Here is a 22116-nt window from a genome sequence, read left to right as displayed (position 1 = left end):
GAGGCATTCTTTTCTCAATTTTATTGTCTCCGAATCACAATAAAAAATTAATAAATAAATAAAAAAAGATTTATTCGCAGCGGTATACATTGCAGTGGGGTAAAGTTCAGGGTATTCTATTTTCATCGTCCAGCTTTTTGTACTGGTTTAGAAAACAGCACATCACCAGCCGAGCACTTTGACACCCCAGCCCGGAAAGTGTTTGTTAGCACGTGTAGGTGTGCCACGGTTTCAAGCTTTGGTAAAATGTCCTACTACAAGTATCACTGCATCCAATAAACACGACCCATGAAACAGGCTTCGCCGCGCGTTACCCAAACAGCGCACGAAGCAACCTGATCTGCCGAGGGATCCAATTGATCTGTGCGGTTTGTCCCAGTATTTCCTACCCGTGATGTCACAAAGGATGATGATGATGTAGTCCCCTCATGCCGCCAATTGCGTACTGACTTGAACGCATAATTGAAAAGAAATTTGCTTCTGTATTCTAGTTGTTCTATATAATAAAATGTTGTGGTTAGCCCACGACAGGTGTAATTACATTCCAAGGCAGTCTCGAAAGTGGACACTAGAACATCCCTGGGTCGACCAATTGGAGCGTGTTGGCAATGTTAGATGTTCCTAATGTAATAGCTACGATGGTTCCCAGTGACTATCGCCAAAATAAACCTGATTATGCAGTTACTATTTCTTAAACAACTTTAAATTTGAGAACCCAGCTCACTTTGCTCACCTACCAATTTTCCATTTTTATGTTTTACTGGAGGCTGGATCGAGAAAACTAGATCCTCTCTTCCACGATTGATATTTTTAGTTTTTTTTTGGCTTAGTCTCAGGCTATTCATCCAAATTGTCGATATACACACCAGCTCGCCTGCGCTCTCACAGTAATTTCTACCAATTTCGTTCCCTGATGCTTACCAGAGGAAGGCGAGTAAGCAGCGAAAGACGTGAGGGCAAACAAGGCAGATAATCGTTGCCCGTATTTCACACTGACATGAGCGCATAGTCGAAAAGAGATTGGCACTGTCGGCTGTACTCTAGATTTTTTTTTATATATTATTAAAAGGATGTAGTTAACCTGCAACAGTCATAATTACTTTCCAATGAACTCTAAAACACTAGACACTAGGACATTCCTCAGTCGACCAATAAGAGTGTGTTGGTGTCACAGGTTCGGATGTTAAAGATCCCATTTAAACAAACAAATTTGGAATTTGACTTGGACCGCTGTCCAGGTGTTAGGACCGCACCTTGGCGATAGACATCCTGAGAGGCGGGAGGAATTGAGAGCAAAGCATGTCGACGTTAAGAACAGTATTTTATAAAATAATTCAAAAGTAAGGGAAGGGCGCACAGGACGTACACACAGTCGAAAGAAGAAAAAAAATATATCAAAAGTCAAATCGAGGTTGTCATACAGTTTTGGAGGGGGAGGGCCGAGTCAGCTTTCCAAGGTGCAGGTGGAGGTTCGGTTCGTTGCGCCGACAGTCGGGGTTGAGAAGCCATGGTGGCTTGGGTGTCGTAGTGACGCACAACACTCACTCACAAGCACACACACCCCTCTCCGTGAATACCTTCTCGGTGTTCGAACAACCATACCGACGCAGATCTGCTCAGCACCGACCATCCACACCGTCGCAACCTTGCTCCGCGGTGTGTTCCACAAAAACCTCGCGCGCGGGCTAAGCTCGCGCTCCTGTCCTCGGCGCTCGCGCACCCCACTCACAAACACGGGAACGGACAACACCATAACCATTGAAGGGCAAAAATAGTTATTGAATTCTGTGACACTACCCCTTATTTCAAAAAATATTCACGCAGGAATATTTAAAAAAAAAAAATCACAAAATTCAATGCGCACTATCTTTTCACGTTTTACCACTGCTATTCCTCAAGCACGTCCTGAAACAATGCAATCAGTAACAGTAATTCACCCCAACCATTCAAAATATATTCATAGTCCACATAAAAAGAAACAGTTTGAACTCTGCTAAAGAACTAACTCACTCTACAGCTTTCTCAGTACACACTTATTTTAGACCACACAGAAGACACTTCACTTAGGTGCACACACAGATTCGAATGTATCAAAAATCACTTTGTGACCCAGCTATCGAGAAACTTCGATTCGCTTTTCCAATGTCTTTGCGTAACACATCAGCAATCTGAAAGTTTGACAAGCAACGATAACACTCAGTTTTGTAGTACCATAACAAAAATTCACGAACTTACAAAAGCAAAAACAAAAAAAAAATATTTTATGAGTAATTAGCACGACCGGTTACGAGAGAACCCAGTCTTAATCTTTCGATGAGATATGCAATTCACTGATTACTCATCTAACCTCCAAGCCTTGGCCTTCTGTCTTCCCAGCTTACTGTGACTCTCAACCAGATCTCGGAATTAGAGGTAAACTTCGCATGATCTCTCGCATTCCAGATAATCCAGATTTTCATGTTAGCATAGCATGTGCTCTGTCTTTTGGATGAACTTTCCACTGCATGGCGGTCTCGTCGCCTGATGACCTTTCCTTTGCGCTGCCTGAGCAACATTCTTTGTGCGTTTGACTTGCATTTCAAACGAAGCTCGCGCTTAATTTTTTCACCCATAGATTCATGCTTCCCTCTCTTAGCACTCGTTGTGCTTTTCTTAGAATCTCTACCTACGACGACGGGGTGCACCTCAGTGTCCCCTGGGTTCGTCAGGCCTGAAGCTTCAGCTTCCGTAGTCGGCCTGGGATAGAGTTCTGAATCTCCAAAGGACGCATCCGCGCCTCTCATCTGGCCACCAATCTTTACCAATGGATTGAAACCGTTGACACTTGTCGGCTCCAAAGCTTCCCTCCCTTGGGGGCTTTCACTTTGTGCTGTGAAATCCTCAAATGCCTTATCAGCACTTTTTTGTAGGTCCTCCTCAGCTTCCAGAAGTGCTATCATCTCTTCCAGGCGATTGCACTCCACCTGAAGACAAGCCGATTCCATCGCACTCTCCTCCCTCCACTGATGTGGCGATGCAGATGCAAGAAATAACTGCTCGTTGTCTTGGCGCTTGGCACAGGATCTGACAAATCGGTTGACGTCCGCCTGGAGTCCGGGCCAGTAAAACTCGCTGACTATACGGAGTGTGGTTTTCTCTGCCCCTTGGTGTCCAGCCAAAATGCCGTCATGAGCCATACGAAGCACTCCGTCCCGTAAGTTCCTAGGGAGCACCAACTGGTAGAATTCCCGCTCTGATGTCCGACAAACTCGGTGTAACAGTCCCCAGTGCATGACACTCTTCTGTGTCCTCCGAGTTTTTGCAATTGGCTACTTTTCCGACACGGTCGAAGAGCCCCTTTAGACTGCTGTCTTCTTTTTGTAGTGTCTCAAGTTCCTCGGGCTTTGCAGGTGCACCTTCAATTAAGGGTACTCTCAGCGGGGTGGCGTTCTTTGCCGCCTGTCTCTGGGACCTTGTTTCCATGGCTGCGGTGGCACGAATCTCTACATCTTGCTTCTCATCGTGAGGCAAACCCACTTCAGTTTTCTCCGCTCTATTCCAGCCAGCTTCCGGTTCGCTGGGAGCGCGCACGTTAGGGAGGTTACCCAAAATCAGGTCATATAAAGGGTTCTCCATACACTAAGCCACGACGTTCCCACTGTAGAAAGGAGTCTCAACATGCACCCTGGCCTCAGGCAAGACCCTCGCAGTCCCGTCCACCAAGTACACGATACTCGGCTCTCCAGTCAGTTTGTCGTCTGGTACGAGGCTTCGGCGCACTACGACCGTGTCGCAGCCTGTGTCACGCAACACAGTGACAGCTTGTCTATGTAGTTTTCCGGCAACTACAGGCATGTCCCCCATCAGGCGAGAAGTCCCGGACACTGTGTTTACCACTGGCACCTTGGTACCGTCCCTTAGCTCGACACAGCCACCTTTCACACGACCGGATACTGCGTCCGGCTCCTCCCTGCTTGCCTGAACACAGGAAACTTGAGATCCTCCATTCCGGTTCCAACATTGACTGGACGTGTGACCAAACTTTCCACAATTTCGGCAGGTCCCAGCTTGGCTGCTCGGTTTCTGACCGCTTTTGCACTGTGCCGCTAGGTGTCCACTTCTGCCGCAAAGAAAACATTTCCTAAGAAGTTTACTGGCCTTGTACTGTTGACTGTTTGATGTCGGTCGAGATTCACTTGCCGCAGAGTCTGGTGTAGCCTCCTCTCTCCTGGCCGGCTCCTGTTCTTGGGCCTCCAGATATCGGTCTGCGAGGTCAGCCATTTCGCCTAGCTGTTTGCTCTTTCTTTCTCTTAAGAAAAGTGACATTTTTGACGGAACGCTCCAAACGAACTGCTCTGTGAGCAGCAAATTCCGTAAGGCGCCAAAATCCTTCGCCGTCCCGGATAGGTCGACCCAACAGTCAAACAGGCTAGACAACCTAGCCGCATATTGTGTACCGGTTTCCCCTTTTTCCGGCTTAGCACTTCTAAACTTGTCTCGGAAGCCATCCGCAGTTAACCGAAACCTCTGCAGGAGCGCCTTCTTTACGTTATCGTATTTGACAGAATCCTCCGGTGTTAGCCTAGAAAAGACTCCAAGTGCCTCCCCTGCCAAGCATATGCTAAGCGCAGTGGCCCAGTGTTCGCGGGGCCACATCTGCCCGCTTGCTAGTCTCTCAAAGCGCATCAGGTAGGCATCAAGGTCGTCTTTCTTCTCGTCGAAGGTGGGCAGCCAACGCTGAGGACTCTTCCATAGCGTTGTCCCGGTCCCGTTTTCGGCGGAACTAGTGGTAACAGGGACTGGCGACGCGTTCTGTAATTCCTGCAGCCTGATCCTCAGCTCTAGGGTTCGGTGCTCCGCTTCGACACTCCTCTCTTGCTCTTGCGCTCTCGCGGCTCTCGTATTCTCTCTCTCTTGGTCCACCCATTCCCTCAGGGCCGAACCCTTGAGCCCGAGTTCTTTTCCGCAGGCCACTAGCTCGTGTAGCTCCATGGCTGAAGTCGCGCGGGCCCTTTGCTGGATAGTCTGACTCTAGAACCCCTCCTCTGTTCCCGATCGGTAAGCCGGGTTGTGTGCTCCCGCAACGGCGTCAGCCTCACAACGCGCTCCCTACAGCATTTCAAACTCACTCGCTCACCCTCCTCCTCTCAGGGTAGATCGTCACAGTAAACAGCACGTCCTGTCGCGGACGTCAGTTTGTCACAGGTTCGGATGTTAAAGATCCCATTTAAACAAACAAATTTGGAATTTGACTTGGATTGCTGTCCAGGTGTTAGGACCACACCTTGGCGATAGACATCCTGAGAGGCGGGAGGAATTGAGAGCAAAGCATGTCGACGTTAAGAACAGTATTTTATATAAAATAATTCAAAAGTAAGGGAAGGGCGCACAGGACGTACACACAGTCGAAAGAAGAAAAAAAATATATCAAAAGTCAAATCGAGGTTGTCATACAGTTTTGGAGGGGGAGGGCCGAGTCAGCGTTCCAAGGTGCAGGTGGAGGTCCGGTTCATTGCGCCGCCAGTCGGGGTCGAGAAGCCATGGTGGCTTGGGTGTCGTAGTGACGCACAACACTCACTCACAAGCACTCACACCCCTCTCCGTCGAATACCTTCTCGGTGTTCGAACAACCATACCGACGCGGATCTGCTCAGCGCCGACCATCCACACCTTCGCAACCTTGCTCCGCAATGTGTTCCACAAAAACTTCGCGCGCGCGGGCTAAGCTCGCGCTCCTGTCCTCGGCGCTCGCGCACCCCACTCACAAACACGGGAACGGACAACACCATAACCATTGAAGGGCAAAAATAGTTATTGAATTCTGTGACAGTTGGCAATGTTAGATGTATAAATTGAAAGCAACATAAAGAGGACAGGGCACGTCAAATGTCAATAACTAAACATTCGGGCCTGAAATTTAAAATTAAATAAACTTTTCTGGCAGAGAGAGTGAAGTAATATTGACAATCCTTTTGTGGCACAAGACTCAAGATATATCAAATTTAATTGTAATTAAACAAGAAACAAAACAAATAGTCAGGCAAAAGATCTTATTAGTAGTGACCCGGAACAGTGTTAAAAAGTTTCATTCTGAGGTCACATAAAAAAATAAGTGGAAAAAAGGCGATGCTTTACGACGCAAATGCAAGTCGATTGCAGATCACTCTTTTCATTAATAAAATTATAAGTGGGTTACTGACGCACGTACGTCAATTGCAATTCTACCACTTTGGCGTCAGCAGCAGATGCGCGCAAACACTCCAAGGTGTCGCGGCGTATATTAAAAGCATTTTCTATTTTGTTGTTCACTTGCTCAGAATACCTGGGAACAGATGAGCGGTGGCGTTATTGACGTCCCGTTTCGTGTTTCTTTATTAGAACTTGAGCCAATGATCAGATTTTCAACAGACAGAAAGCCTCAACACGGTGCTCACCATAGCAACTGGCAGCGTGATGGGACGAGCGAACGGCTAATTAGGGCGAATTTGTGTTATGGCGCCGCGCCACTGGTATTGCTCCAGCGCGTCCCCTGGCCCAGCCGAACGGTCTTATACTTGGCTGCAGGTCAGCGGAATATGATAGGTCACCACGACTACGCCCTCAACATACTTATTGCTGTGATTTACTATGTATTTGTTGCCTGTCCCACCTCTGTCAGCCACTCCGGGGCAGTGTTGCAACATCTTACTAGGCGCCGAAAAGACAAACCGAAATTTGTTCGGTTCTTTCCGGAGCCAGAGACCGTAGGACGTGAGAGGGAAGGGGTCCTTAATGCCACATACCTTTGCCGCCTTTGTTCGTGACCGGGGCCCAGAGAACCTAGGCCTGATAAGGAACGTCCGACTAAGAGGTTCACTAAGTATTTACTGAGCAGAACGTAAGGGCACAAGTGAGCTGGTGTATATTAAACATTTTAGTGAAAACCCGAAACTGAGGTAAAACAGACGACGACAAGGAGACATTCTTCTTTTCCTTGTCGTCGTCTGTTTTACCTCAGTCTCGGGTTTTTCACTAAAATGCTTAAGTATTTACTCTGTGGTCGGAAAAATTTTCTTTTAGGGCCTCGGGGAGGGCGAGGTAAATGCTTTGTCGAGATGTGAACCCCTCCGAGTATTATCAGTTGAAATCTCTGGTGAACAAAGAAAAGCTCAACGAGCAATTAAACTTAATTGTCGTCGTTCCAATAATTGAAAGAAAGATGATGGAACAGGGAAGTATGTCACTGTGGAGGAGTCAGGGCACGTCGCGCCACGTGACTTCAATTTTCTAAATAGCTTTGAAACATTGACTTCAGTTTCGGTTTCTAGAGGAGAAAGGTTTTATTTATTTATTTATTTATTTACCCACAGAGCCAGAGGTGTTACAGAGGGGTGTGGGGATTAAAAAGGTACAACACAACATACAGCGTGCAACAGAAAATATAATACTGTGGTTATGGCTCTTTACAAAAAAAGATTGGAAACGGCAGTTAGTGCACGTTGAGTTAGTGCACATTTATTTCTGTTAATAAGTTTCCGTAACTCGGAGCTCATCCATGGTTTATCCTGACAACGGTTCGAGGCGATAATTTTTGATGGAACGAAAATATCAACCAGAGTCTTTATTCTATTCCTAAATATGTTCCACAATAAGTTGTCACCTGTCATGCTCCTGTCCTCAAACTCCGAGTAAAATTCTTCAAGTCTACTAGACAAACCAGCACAATCCCCTCTGTCGAAAAAGTGCACTTTCTTAGGACGTAAGGAAGCACTGTGATCAAATGAACAAGACAAATTAGCAATAAGAGCCTTATGGTCACCAATTCCCAAGATAACGGCAAGAGCGGAGACCGCCGAAGCACGATTGCTGAACACAAGGTCAAGGACACTTGAACGGCTAGAACCGATCCAGTAGGCTTTGTAACAAACTGATGAAGGTCATAGTCATTGACGAGATTAACAAATGCTGAGTATATACCAGTATAGATAGAAATAGACGGTTTGAGTTCTGTCCACTGAATATCTGGTAAATTAAAATGACCAATAAGAAAAAAACCTGCTTCTACCACAGATCAAGCGTTATACAAAGAAAAAATAGAGTTTATGTTGCTTGATGGCGATCTGTAGAATGAACCCACGGTAACATTGTCACTGTTAGCAAGGGGGTTAGCTTGCATTTATATTGGTGGACGCGTTAGCAGATATGCTGGTTCTTGCTGGAACTTGAAAGATACATTTACAGCCTAAGGAAACTAACAAGTGTAAAATGGAGAGGGCAATGAAGTATTGTGTTACGATTCGCTTTTCAACTATTTTTAATACCTTTCTATTCTTATCACAAAGGGTACTAAATAATATGCTCGAGCATCAAAGAGGAACTCTTGTTCACTATCACAAATGAACTCATTTAGAGATGCAGTCACTTTTTCATTTTCAAGTGATGTGTTAACAGATGTTGGCATCTGCTCCAAAAGCTTCAGTGGCTACTCCAAACCAATATTTTGCCTGCTACAGAACCTGCTACAAGAGAACAAATACCGCTTCTATCACTGATACTGGCAGACTTCTCGAGGGCCGCCTCCAGACATGATGACGCAGTGCTCCCCTTAACTAGCTTCAAGTGCGAAGAATCAAAAGGCAAGAATCCCTTTGTAGTATGAGAGTGATAGAGCCAACATGCATGGTACTCAGTGGCAGTCATCAACAAATCGAAATACCTTACTGGCACTGCTCGCATCCAAATTCTCGCTAATGGTTTGGTCAATTTCTGCCAAAAAATGTTTTCCAAAGCACTTAAGCTATGCATGTGCCTGTACAAATTCTTTCTTTTTCTAAATTATAAGCGCCTTCAAACAATAAAAGTCAACTGAAAGGAGAACCTGAGCAGTTCCAAGAAACCATCAACACCGACACCGCTAGTATTGTCTAACTTGGCCTTACCGTTTTCATCTATACACTCGTGCATCGACGCGAAGAGGTCCTCATGGGTAACAGAGTAAACAAATCAACTACATCGATAGAGAATGCAGCCACATTCGTGTGGGTTCCAGAATTCAAGTACTTCACCACCGCCTGGAGTGTGCATCAAAAATGAGTTACTAAGTTGCAGGGTAGTTAATTGCTACAGAAGGTATTGACTCTCCGACCGCTGCCATGCCCCTCTTTCGGTGACAATGGTCCTAAAAGGTGAACCCTCGTTATGGGTTATAGCCATGAAAAAGGCCTCTAGGTTCCCAACATTGCTTTTCTTTATGTCCCTTTGCAGGTTGCGCGACTCAAGGCCGGTGCACAACTTCAAAGCGGAGCTCTTAACTTTCACTGGGTTGAGAGACGTTGGTTTGTGGAATTCTCAAAAATAGCGGCGCAAGACAGTCCCAAAGGTATCCTTGTGCATAACAATGAACCCCCGTTCTTGTTAGCCTGGAGTAAAATCAACCTATTTTCCTGAAAAAATGACACTACTTTGCTCAAGTTTCTTCCATCAAGTGATGAGAACCTTTCTTTAGATTCGGCAAAGGCACCACGTTTTGCTGGGAAGGATGGAAGAGCGGAGGAGAAAGGATTACGCTCGCAAAGAGGAGGTTAGAAGATTGGTGGAAATCATGTAGGGAAAGTTGAATGAAGTAAAACTAATTAGCACAGCTGCGGACAGGCGGGGCAGAGCAAACTTGGGACTCCCTCCCGCGTGGCTCCGGCCAAATGACTCAATTTTGTCTCCCAGCGTGTTCGAGAGCTTGGTGTTGGGGTAACCAGAGGAAAATTAACGACTCTCACTGGGGAGAGGGGGGGGGAGAAAGCGGGCAGTGATGTTTCTAGCTTCTTTGACTGATGTGGTAGTTAAAAAAAGGCAGAAGCGCAAAGGGAGGAACCATACTTTGGTCCTTTTTGGATTCTAGGCTAGGTGGAGCAAGCTAGCGCCCGTTGTAAGAAGTACAGCCATTAGCATCCACCTATTCACCCAACAAAGACAAAGCGCTAGCCTCCTGCCTTCGATCATGCTTTCGTGCCTTGTGAGCCTCTAGCACCTTTGCACAGGTGAAGCACAACGGAAGACAACCAGTGCTGCTGGGGGCCAGGCATATGAAAGAGAACCTTTCTTTAGATTTGGCAGAGGCGTCTTGCTGTTCTCCCCCTTTCAGTGACAACTAATTTTTAAATTTAATGGCCACAAATTAACGTACCCTTCATTGCTCACAAAACACTGGCTGCAGACATATGCCACCCACTTTCAGCATCTTTCCCAATTTACACTTTTGCATCTCGATGCCTTTATTGTGGCCTGAAATGAAGGCTGCAAACTTTGGCTTAGTTGTCCACAACTCATGGTTGTATGCCTGTGCCCACATCTCTGAAAACCAGCAGTGACAGTGTGTCAACAAAATACTCAGAATATGTGTATTACACGTGCAGCATTTTCTTATTCTTTTCCTTTTGTGGAAATATATATGTTGCAGGCATTGCTGTCACATCAGCTGCCATTGTGATGTCTTTGCTGCTGAGTGTACAAACGTCTGCTGCAATATTCATTTTGCACCATCAAATTTATTGTTCCCTGCAAGAACAAGTGTGGAGCGACCACCGGCATGGTGCAATGACATCACGGGTTTTTTTTTCAGCGAGTGCTCAACCTCGTCACGAATGTGGCACTAGCGTTCTAAACTAGATACCGAAGTTTCATAAGTAACCCCTGCCTAATTAAGAAGTCTCGAGTGATCTGTAATTTTCAATGGGAAAGTTGCTCAATACATGAAACTGAATGGTGCCAGTAGCCAAGAATGGGTTGTCTCATTTTTCTATCTATATATTCAGTAAATTGCTTAGAACTTATTAATAAGATAAGAGTGAGTTCTGAAACTCTGGCATCTGGTTCGAACCGCTAGTGCTGCTTGGGCAGAGCTCAGCAATGCATCATTTTTTTCTTCAATGAAAAAGAAGAGAGTACATTCTTTTGGGAGACACGCTGTTTGTCAATAGGATTACTAGCTGCAGTGATCAGGATTTGCATAGTTCGCATTTTAGGTTTGTAAATATTGAACACTCGTCAATGAAGCTTGGACCATACATTTGATACTTACGTATGCACTAACATCTCTCTTGTTTACATGAGACCTGGTGCATGTAGGTAGAGCATCTTCCGAAGTATATATCACTCTATCGCAAACTACATATGATTGTTCATTATCTCAAGGGGAGATGCGGGGCATAATGAAAAGGCTGTCTTTTGAAAAGAAAAAAAAAAAAAGGATATTCGGTTTTATGGTGTTTAATGATCTTTGAATGTTCATAATTTATTATAAAAGTAAGGACCAGTTATAATCGCGAAATTTGTGAAATAAACATTTAGAAAAACTGGCAACCAAGAACTGCATAAATTTGAGCCATATTTGTGTGCGCGCTTCTTCAAATGGTTGTCGTTGCCACTACATTCTGTCTGCTTCATCGCAGTCTTCTGTAGCCTCGATTTCTCACAGAAAATTAACAAAAATTTTTTTTCCGACCGTAGAAAAGTGTTGCTACGCATCTACGTTATCATTCAGACATTTTTTCTATGTAATTTTGGGGCATCTTCACAAAAAGTGTGCAAGAATTTTTTTTTTTTGGTATTGTCCTATACCACCAAATTTAACATGCATGTGCTTTAGATCAAATGAATTGCAACTATCTAGGTTTGATTGGAATATATATATTTTTTAAATATTTATAAAATATTAAGAACTGTTTGTTAGCTTTTCGAAAATGGTGTTTTCTTGGTTTTCATATATTTTAAACTAGGGTAGGTCTAGCACACAGTATTTTTGTTCATTGTACTTAGTGGTGGTTTAAAACGAGCAAATATGTTTATTTAACTTGGCTCTTTTAATCTGTTGCCATTACCCACATGCCTGCAAGAACATGTTTTTTTCTGCATGTTCAGAGCATCCAGAACATAAAGAACAACTGTATCGAAACTAACACGAGGCTTATATATAGGAGATCAAGCATTATGAGCTGTGGAAGATTAATTCAATTATAATAAATATTAAAAAATAGTTTTCCCTGGTGCAACACACTAAACTTTTTGTGGAAAGAGGAACATGGCAGCTTTCCTAAAAAGGTGGATCCGAGGGTTCGGTGGTTCAACGAATTTAAGAAACAAATTTAGCATTACTATAGGGACAGCTAATTGGTTCCAGTCATATAGTTATATCAAATTTTGTATCGTGCAAGGCCTCACTGCTTTAACTGTTAGTACTTTTACCATACTGCTAATGCAAAATGGAACAGGTTGGTTTGAGATACCTTCAAACTCTAAAGGTTGAATCGCATGAAAGGGATTTAGCGAGCGACGAGACCGGTGACAACGATGAGAGTCAGTGGCGAGCGATGGAGATTTCTCACTGTCACTCGTTGCATCACTCGGTTTCTGAATTTCTAAAAAATGTTTCTCATCGCCTTGGTTGCTTACAAATCTTGAAAGAATAAAACAGAGAAGACGAGGACGAGAACAGGACATCTTGAAAGATGTCCTGTTCCCGTCCTCGTCCTCTGTTTCATTCTTTCAAGATTTGTATCTATTAACCAACATGCTCGTTTTCAAATGTTGGTTGCTTGCTTCCGTCGTTTTCATGTGCTTGGAGGGTGTGCTCACTTTGTTCTTAATTGCTGTCATTACTCATTGCATTTGGTTCCTAGCATCTCAAGTGGTCCCAGGCGTCCGTCTTGATCTAACGAGATTCCTGACGAACCTGGCCTTGGGCAGCAATTCGAATGGAACCAATTCAGTCCTCAACTAGTGGTGAGTTTTTTTTGTTTGGTGGTACCTCTTTTATAAAAAGGACAGTGACGGTGTCTAGACTACAGGCAGTCCTACTCTAGACCAGCACTTCTTGTCCACAGACTCCTAGGGGTCTGCGCTGATTTGGAGATCCTCCACCATGGGAGCTAAGAGCCCAGATGGAAATGTGCAGTGTGATTGGATTTTTCTTCTAGGAGAGGGAGGCAAGCAGCGAAATGGAGTTTGAGGAGAGGTTCATGGCAGTCACGAATTGACTTTGGGCAAGCTAAATATTGGGCTCCTATTGGCGGCGTGCGTGAACTACAGGTGGCGCTTCTCTAGCTATCATCATCATCGCTTGTGACGTCACGGGTGGGACCGACTGGGGCAGACCGCGTAAATTTTGAAAGCTTCTGCTCGTTGACTCGCTTCATGCGCTGTTTTGGTAACGCACGGGAAAGCCTGTTTCATGCGTTGTGTTTATTCTTTATAGTGATATTTGTAGCAGGACATTTTACCAAAGATTGAAACAGTGGCACGCGTAGTCTTGCTAACAAACACTTGGCGCTGAGGTGTCGAAGCGCTCGATCGGTGGTGTGCTGTTCGCTGCCTCAGTACAAGAAGCCTGATGATTATCGTAGAAAATCCAGTGCTTTACCCCACTACGTGTACCACAGCGAATAGGCTGGTTTTTTTAATATAAATTGGACTAAATAAAACTGAGAAAGGAATGTCTCACGAAATTGAAAATAGCAAAGAGAAATTCGACTCGCATGTGTAGTAAACACTCCAACAAAAGTGACTCCGTGCATCCTGTTGGTTCCAGTGTGATCTGCGAGTGCTGGTCTCTTATTAGATCCAAGTTGATTCCATTTAGAATATTCTTAACCAGTAAACGCACACTTCATCGAAATAACCGGCAGGAAGAGGCGGTGACTGACTTCCGGAGTTGTTTCAATTTAGCCTCTGCTTATTCACCCAGTCGACACGAAACGTGCAAGACCCCCTTGCGATCGAAGTCTTAAATCTAGTAAGTTATTGACACTTTAGCGTCCCAAAAAATGGGGTATACACATGCTATGCTTGTATGTTTAATTTTGCGTACCCAGCTGCGCATAATGCGTCATGCACTTCTGAGCGAGTGTTTTGAAATTTGTAAACAATTCTTAGTCAAAATTGGATAGAACAGATTAATCAATCACCTGAGTTTGCTGGGCCACGTTGAACAATTGAAGAATTTATGAAAATTTCTGCTTTTCTCTTGAGCAGAAGTCGCGATGTGACAAACTTGTTTGCCACCTATTCGATGCGGGCAGAGCTAACTGTCTGTTGCTGACGACCATTTGCTCGTCAACAACTGTCGAGTTACGCTTGGATAGAATCGTCGGTATCGGCAACCTCAATGTAGCTAAAACTAGTGTGTGGCGCGCTTTGCAACAGAACTGTGCGCATGTGCACAGCAAAGAAGACAGCACGTAATTTACTCTGGTGAATGCAAAGCCTTTTTCTACAGTAGCCTTCACAGATCCGGAGAAAACAAGAATCGGAGAGGCTGTGAATAGCCTTGACACATGCCGCACAAGCTGTAATGTGAAGCTCCAGGCTTGTTTGAAGTTTTTTAATATTACAGTATAAGCGACTTTGAAGCACTGTTATTCTTTAGGAAGATCACTTACAAAGATGTCATACACATTTCTTTCATACATAAACAGTTTTTAATGGGCATAGATCCAAGCTAACATACCGTAAAATCCATTAAGAACGCCCACCCAAAATGTAGAAATAAATTATGAAAAACATGGGGTGGGCCATCTTTGCGGATGCAGAACTTTATCAAAACTTAATGATAAGCACCGGGGCACCCGCTACGAACCATGTGACATGGGAACTGATACCGCAGATCACGGACACGGCAAATTCGCGTTTCACGATGCGATAAGCTCCCGGGAATTTGCTACAAACTCCCGTGTCATTGGAAAGGATACTGCAAGTGGCTGACGCAGCTGATTCGCACTTCACGGTGCAAAGGACTCGCAGAAACCCGCCGAGAACTCTCATTTCACGGGAATGGATACCGCAGATCGTGGACGCAGCAGATTTAAGTTTCATGGTGTAATAAAGACGCGGGAACCAATGCGGGAATACGCTACAAACTCGCATGTCACAGAAACAAATACCGCAGATCACGGATGCAGCAGAATTGCATTTCATGATGCACTATATAGGGTGTCAGAAAAAAAATGTACAGGGTTCTTTTTTACCACAAAAATAAACTGGGCATCGCCGAACGCTCATTGTCTGCCCAAAGGAAGTGCTAGAGGTCACAACCAGATGCCAAAGTTTCAGCCCGATCCGATATCTTAATCAAAAGTTATAAGTGATTTTCTGAAAATTTCAGTGGGAAAATGGCGGTTGATGAAGTTTTCGAATACATGGGGCTCTGTGGCACCAGAAACCGAAAATCGGCGAAACGAGGCTCTATTTTCCCATTGAAATTTTCAAAAAAAATCACTTATAACTTTGGAATAAGGTATTGAATCGGGCTGAAAGTTTGGCATGTGGTTGTGACCTCTTGCACTACCTTTGGGTGGAGAATGAGTGTTCGGCAATGCCTTGTTTATTTTTGTGGTGAAAAAAATCTTGCAAATTTTTTTTGTTACACCCTGTAGACGCAGGAACAACTCACACGTTCGATATTGCACGCGCAGATCGCAGACAAAAACACAGGAATCCGCAACGAACTCGGGAACGGATACCGCAAATTGCGAACGCAGCAGATTCGCATTTCACAATGCAATATACACACGGGAACAGCTCGCATGTTATAGGAGCGGACATCATGCGCGCAGATCGCTGACAAAAATGCGGGAACGTGCTATGAGCTCGCTTCTCAGATGCACTGGTACCGCAAATCGCGCCGTTGATGCGCAATTTCCATTGGACATCGCTTGACGTCCAATGGGAACCAGGGAGGGGGCGATGTTTCGGAAGTTTTATGTTACAGATTTTTAGCCAGAAAAACGGGATGGGTGATTTCTTGGGGGAGGGCACCCTACGGGATTTTACGGTAGTCACTCCGTGCTTTGGCGTAGCGCGTCGTCTGCTCGCATCCTACCGGCTGCATCACAGGAGGGTGCCCGCGTGGTGGCACCACAAAACATCTCGTTGCCAATACACGAGGGATGTGGAGGTAAAAGAGGAAGCGAGCTCTCTACCAGGTACTGGACTAATGCTAGAATAGAATGAAGAAGACAAAGTCGGTTAACTTTTTAAATGCCATGCTTCTTTCCGCCCGGCGGTCCCCCCGTGCCGAATTTTTTTTTTCTACTGCACAAATAAATTTATTTTGGGCGTAATAACAGGTTTACATGCTTTAGTATGTATGTTTATTTAAAGAATATGTTTATTTTAATCTTTCAAGCTCTGGAAGACGACTAACCGAACTGTGAATGATGGGAGCAATGTCACCTGTAGTTCACTTGTAGCCAGTGTCGTCGAGTTTTTTTTTTTTTTTCTTTTTAAGCCAGTGGTGTCGAGTCGTCGTCGCTTTCGTCACTCTCCAAAATACTAGGTTTCACTCTCATCACAATCTGAATTCATTAGAAGTTCCTGTATTTCAGCATCCGTCAAGCAGCGCGAAGTCAAAGCACGTGAGTTTGCCATTGGAAAATAATGTTCATGCGGGAACGCATACGGAAGTCACCTTCCCGAAAAATCTCAACCTACCATCAAGAGGCAAAACCACCACTAAAAACATTCATTCAATTGGTTCTCCATAGATGGCGCTTCCTGTTCAGAAGAATATTGTCAGCCCAAGTTTAGCCGGGAGAGGCAGGGAGTAAATTGAAAACTCGAAACGAGTATACTCGGGCGCGGCACTCAAAGGGTTAAGAGGGCAGTGAAGGAAGCTGAAAGAGGTATGTGGCAGTTGAGATTGGAAAAGAAGCCTGCTATGCAGAAAACTTTGGATTAAGAAAATAACTGTTTTGACAATTCAAAGAGTGTGCTGTCTGTGTGCCAATGACGGGTACGGAGGACTGTGACTTGTCGGTCAATATCTGAGGTGACAGATGCAAAGACCTTGGGGCAGAGTCACTAGGAAGGGAGTACCAATTTTTCTCCAGCCCCCATCTTTGCTACTTACCGTAAAATACTGGTGAAGCACTTATTTTGTTGAAGCACCCTCCTGTGATGGAGGGTGCTTCCGCTTTGACTGAACAAGCACCCCTTTCCAGATTATTCTAATTTTCAGGGTAAGTGTAATGAGCGTTCTACCTGTATTTTATGGTAGTTCTTCAATCACTTTTTCCAAGATACTTTCCACCAGCACTCTAACCTCCTCTCCGTTGCATCTTCTTTACTGTAATCCAAGTTACCAGCTTCTCCAGCAAAACTGGGGCCCCGGTACGTCTGTCACCCCTTTGAAAAGGGCAGCACTAAACTCCTTACACGTTAGAATCACATGTTCAATTCTTTATCTCCTCTCTACACATAGTGCACATTTTATCTATATCTTGAAATTTAGCCTTGTATGTGTTTATTCTTCAGACTTAGGTCGTGGCTGAGCCAGCTAAGTACTCCCTCTGGATTTATCGCCCTGCCAAGGTGTGCCCACGTTTACCGGAGTGATTTCCAACCAAACGTGGCTGCTCGCAAATGTTTATAGACAAACAATGCCAGACGAGCTAGATGACAAACTGGAAGAACATCAGGACATAAGGAAAGCAGGAAAGGTTACACATTTGGCTGGAAAGCCCCGATAAATTGAGCCAATCTTCAGTGCCAAGGTCATGCCTTTTGAAGGTAGCGAAACCAGCCACTGAAAGTAGTGAAATTTGGTGAACTCTAACCCCAAGGTCTTAACTAAGCTCTTTTTTTTAATTAGTGGACCATCTTGGGTGTCTGTAATAATGAGACCAACTTGCATGTACTTGCCTAGTTTGTTCCCAGAAGTAGCTGTCCTTAGCCTGCACTCCGGCTTTTAATATTCACTAGGCAGAGTTACATAGGGAGGGATTGGTCCCCTAATATACTGCCTATTTAGTGGGGCATCTATATAAGCGGGACATGACTGCACCACATATGGAAATTCTCTTATGATAACTTCATGAAACTTTCTATCTGACCTGCCATAATCAGTCATTGCCAATTACAAAACAACATATCTTACGATCTACAGCAATATTGTTTTTCTACTTTCTGAATAATTTGGTATCCAGCCCCCCAAATTGTTTAGATCTAGATTCTAAATCCAAAGGCACTCTGGTAAACACATTTTCTTGTGAGAAAAAGAACAATTTTTAGAAAACAGAAAAACTTTCCAAGTGAGAAGGTATGTAAAGTAAAATTTATAAATCACAATAATATAAAAATGTTTGATTTTTTTAGGGTTTCTGCTTTTCAACGTTATGGGCTTTCCTTAATGGTGCCAGTTGCATTTTGAGTGGTTCTGTGAATCAAATTTCAAAGTGCAGCAAAATAAATAACGACAGTTACAGCAAAACTGCATTGGGACTCCTCTTTTCCAAACTAAGTGGCTATCTTAGTTGGGCTTCCTTTGTGTGTGAATACATATGGTCTTTTCTTTTAGGTGTTGAAGCCACATTGTTGGAGGAGACCAGCTGCCCACTGAAAGTCACTGAGGACATCTGGTTTGGATGCTGTTCCTGCACCTATGTCACCAGAAATCAGCGTGGAATGGTGAGCCACCTGGCTGCCCATGGTGATGAACAATCCAAGTGCCACCATCCTCACAAGTCTGACTCTAAGGCCCAAGTGCTTGGCAACACTCAAAAGCACAGTAGGAAAAAGCCATTCAAGTGCAAGCTTTGTCCCCAAGAATTTGCTTATAATTCCCATCTGAACCGTCATATCAGAACACATACTGGTGAAAAGCCATATAAGTGCATGCATTGCCCCAAAGCCTTTGCTCTAAATTCCCATCTACAAAGCCATCATCAAACGCACACTGGTCAAAAGCCATTTAAGTGCAAGCAGTGCCCTCGAGCCTTTGCTCAAAAATGCTATCTGAAAAAGCATAATCAAACACACATTGATGTGAAGCCATTTAAATGCAAGCATTGCACTAAAGCCTTTGCTCAAGATTCTTATCTGAAAAAGCATAATCAAATGCACACTGGTGAAAGGCCATTTAAGTGTAAGCAGTGTCCCCGAGCCTTTTCTCAAAATTACTATCTACAATGTCACAATCGAATGCATACTGATGAAAAACCATTTAAGTGTAAGGAGTGCCCCCGAGCCTTTGTTCGAAATTCCCATCTACGAAGCCATAATTATTTGCACACTGGTGAAAAGCCATTTAAGTGCAAGCAGTGCCCCCGAGCCTTTGCTCGAAATTTCGATCTGCAAAGACATAATCATTTGCACACTGGTGAAATGCGATTTAAGTGCAAGCAGTGCCCCCGAGCCTTTGCTCGAAATGCCCATCTGCAAACCCATAATCGAACACACACCGGTGAAAAGCCATTTAAGTGCAAACTGTGCCCCCAAGCCTTTGCTCGACATTCCTATTTGAGAGATCATAATCGAATGCACACTGGTGAAAAGCCATTCAAGTGCAAGCAGTGCCCCCAAGCCTTTGCTCGAAGTTCCAATCTGAGGTATCATAATCGAACGCACACTGGTGAGAAGCCATTTAAGTGCAAGCAGTGCCCCCAAGCCTTTGCTCGGAATTCCGATCTACGAAGCCATAATCAATTGCACAGTGGTGAAAAGCCATTTAAGTGCAAGGAGTGCCCCGAGCCTTTGCTCGAAATTCCGATCTACAAAGACATAATCATTTGCACACTGGTGAAAAGCCATTTGAATGCAAGCAGTGCCCCCAAGTCTGCATGAAATTCCTATCTACGAAGCCATAATCATTTGCACACTGGTGAAAAGCCATTTAAGTGCAGACAGTGCCTCCAAGCTTCTGTTTAAGATTCCTATCTGGGAAATCATAATCGAACTCACACTGAGGAAAATTTATTTAAGTGCTAGCAGTGCCTCGAAGACTGCTTGAAATTCATATCTGAGAAGCCATAATAGAACGCAGACAGGTGTAAAGCTAAAGCAAGTGTGCTGAAGTTACAGCAAGGGTGCAGGCGAGCTGGTTGAATATAGACATTTTAACCCTGGAGAGTGGGGACAAGGAAGACAAACACGACACAGATCTCCAAAGCCATTTAAATGCATGCAAGACTGGTATTATGAAAAAAGGCTTGAGGGCACCTCAAGCCTTTTTTCATAATACCAGTCTTTTCCGCCATTATCGTATGTTTAAAAACCATTCAATTACAAACAATGAGCCAAAAGCTTTGCTCAGAATAGAAGTTTATCTGCCAGAACCAGATGCACTCGTGCGTAATGCGTTAAGGTTGACCAAAATATTGAGCCTGCCCCACGTGTAATCATTTAACTCATGCAGAACTTGATGCCATTTCAATCGAAGGATACAGATCCAAGAGGTGTCATACTCTGCTTGGAGAGGAGGATTAAAGAAGGAAGTAGAGGGGAATGAGAGGAGGAAAGAAGGACAGAGAGGAGGATTAGAGAGAGAGGAGGAGTAGGAAAGGTGAAATGCCCCCGAAAATTTGTTCAGAAAGGAAAGGGGGGCGACTTGCAGTCAGGGAGGTCCCCTGGCGATTTGTTGTGGGCACTTTGTTGTGGGGAAGCAGGCAAATTGGAATGTGATATCTTCTTTTCCCTTTCTTAGGGCGTTCTAGCAGATTTAGAATTTCTGTTTCTGGATGTTCGACTAAACGCTGGTTGCTTACATTACAGATAATGGGGTTAATATTTTTAACACCCTTGACTCAGCGCACCGTGGCGATTTGTAAGCGTAACTTGAACAGCTCCTTTCAAATAAGTTTGAGAAACAAATTTGTACCCAGGATTGACCCAATCCCAAAAAGCTATAACTCACAAGAAATAAAATAACAAAACAACCCAAAGTCAAAATGCTAAGAAAGCAGCTATACGAAATCAAAACCATTAACCTAGTATGTTCTTGAAAACCCGAGAAATAGGCCCTATGTGAAGAGCACATGCTTATTGCTCCTGTGGTCCTGAGTAAAATAATGTCCTAAGCTCGATCATGTCAGAAATCAACACAAAATGTTTTTGTTAGCGAACTCTTAAACCGCATCCCCCGAGTGCTCTAAGGCATTGGGTAGTGCTTAGCGATGATATTGAGAACTCGGAGGAAGGAATCATTGCAGCAGATGGGGCCGTCATCGACTTCCACCACAGCCAGTCCAGGCGTGGCTGCAGCGTTGCAGTAGTCCTTATTTTGCCAGTCGGCGTCCTTGTGTTCCTCCCGGTGCAGCCCATCCCCTTTCAGAGCAGGTAGAGCTAGTCGAGGGTATTAAAAATATTTACCCCATTAATAATCTGTAACAGTAAGCGACCAGCGTTTAGTTGAACATCCAGACACAGTTTTTAAATCTGCTGGAATGCCACCACAGAGTATTCACAACAAAGTGCCCACAACGAATCGCCGGGGGACCTCCCCGACTGCAAATCCGCTTTTTTTTTTTCGTAACAAATTTTCGGGGGCTTTCTCCCAATTCGCTTTTCACTCCTCTCTCTTTCTCTAATCCTCCTCTCCTTCCTTCTTCCCTCCTCTCTCATTCTCCTCTCCCAACCTTTTTTTCCTTCTCCTCAAGCGGAGTATGATGCCTCTTGGATCTCCCAAAGGCTTTGCTCGGCTTAATATCTAAGCTCGCCACACTGAAGCCCTTATGCACAATAAGCCTGACAAATTCCAGCAGGTTCCCAGGTCATTGTTTTAACGGACTTGCCTCATCGGGCACCTGCTAACACACAACGTTAACAAATCGTAAGGGCATTTGCGTAATGCCTGTACCAAGTGGGCCTTTCAAATGCGAGCAATATCTGAGAAACTTGAATTGGAATTCCAGCTTGGTTGGCCACCTAGAATGTGCATACAGAGCCGGACTATTTGGCCTTGTTCTGGAGCCTCTGGTCCAATGGCCACCGTTTGTCATCACACAAATGTATTGGTGTGTAGTAAATGATTCTTCTCTAGCTGTGATCTCGAGGCTGGGCCAATGATTATGAAATATTGTGTAATATTTTTCAGAGCAGCTACTCTGTGTTCTCAAACCTGAATGTACATTGGGTCATGCTCTAGCTCTTGTTCCAAGCCCCTTTGGACTCGCTCGAGGTGTTCTCTTTGAGGCAAGGTCTAATATGTTTGTAAAAATGACTATCGTTTTCTCTTGATATTACTCCTATCTATGAGGAAGATACAAATGTAACAAAGGTTAATGTGCAATCAGAATTTAATCTTGCTTATTAAAAAAAAATGGTTGGCAGTTTACATTTTTACATTTTTTTTTTTCAGCTGCTGCGGAATTCAATATTGATGTAACGGCTTGTTCA

General features: G+C 44.3%; 2 protein-coding genes across 4 annotated transcripts in view; one reads left to right on the top strand and one right to left on the bottom strand.

Annotated features, from left to right (window-relative positions):
- Positions 1–22116, top strand: part of LOC120836400 (zinc finger protein 431-like) — a 76789-nt gene that overhangs the window by 5556 nt on the left and 49117 nt on the right. Inside the window, exons 2-4 of one of the 3 annotated variants that reach the window (XM_042294532.1) lie at positions 9223–9337; positions 12630–12732; positions 18302–21146. In XM_042294532.1, the coding sequence (XP_042150466.1) occupies positions 12705–12732; positions 18302–19566 (1293 nt within the window). In that variant the 5' untranslated portion in view covers positions 9223–9337; positions 12630–12704 and the 3' untranslated portion in view covers positions 19567–21146. Of the gene's footprint in view, positions 1–9222; positions 9338–12629; positions 12733–18301; positions 21147–22116 lie in introns of those variants that run through there. The other 2 variants (XM_042294533.1, XM_040205263.3) reach the window with 2 other exon arrangements.
- On the bottom strand, positions 3619–4971 carry LOC121838359. The gene has a single exon (XM_042294553.1). It carries the CDS (start codon positions 4969–4971, stop codon positions 3619–3621), a length of 1353 nt encoding a protein of 450 aa, XP_042150487.1.

This window comes from Ixodes scapularis, unplaced genomic scaffold (genome assembly GCF_016920785.2).
Source record: "Ixodes scapularis isolate PalLabHiFi unplaced genomic scaffold, ASM1692078v2 PGA_scaffold6__148_contigs__length_123643588, whole genome shotgun sequence".
NCBI classification, from domain to species: Eukaryota; Metazoa; Arthropoda; class Arachnida; order Ixodida; family Ixodidae; genus Ixodes; species Ixodes scapularis.
This window is presented reverse-complemented; position numbering and strand designations above follow the sequence as displayed.

Bases quoted from the DNA above. Each gene is read 5' to 3' on its own strand.
- LOC121838359 (XM_042294553.1), bottom strand. From the start codon at position 4,971: ATGGAGCTACACGAGCTAGTGGCCTGCGGAAAAGAACTCGGGCTCAAG.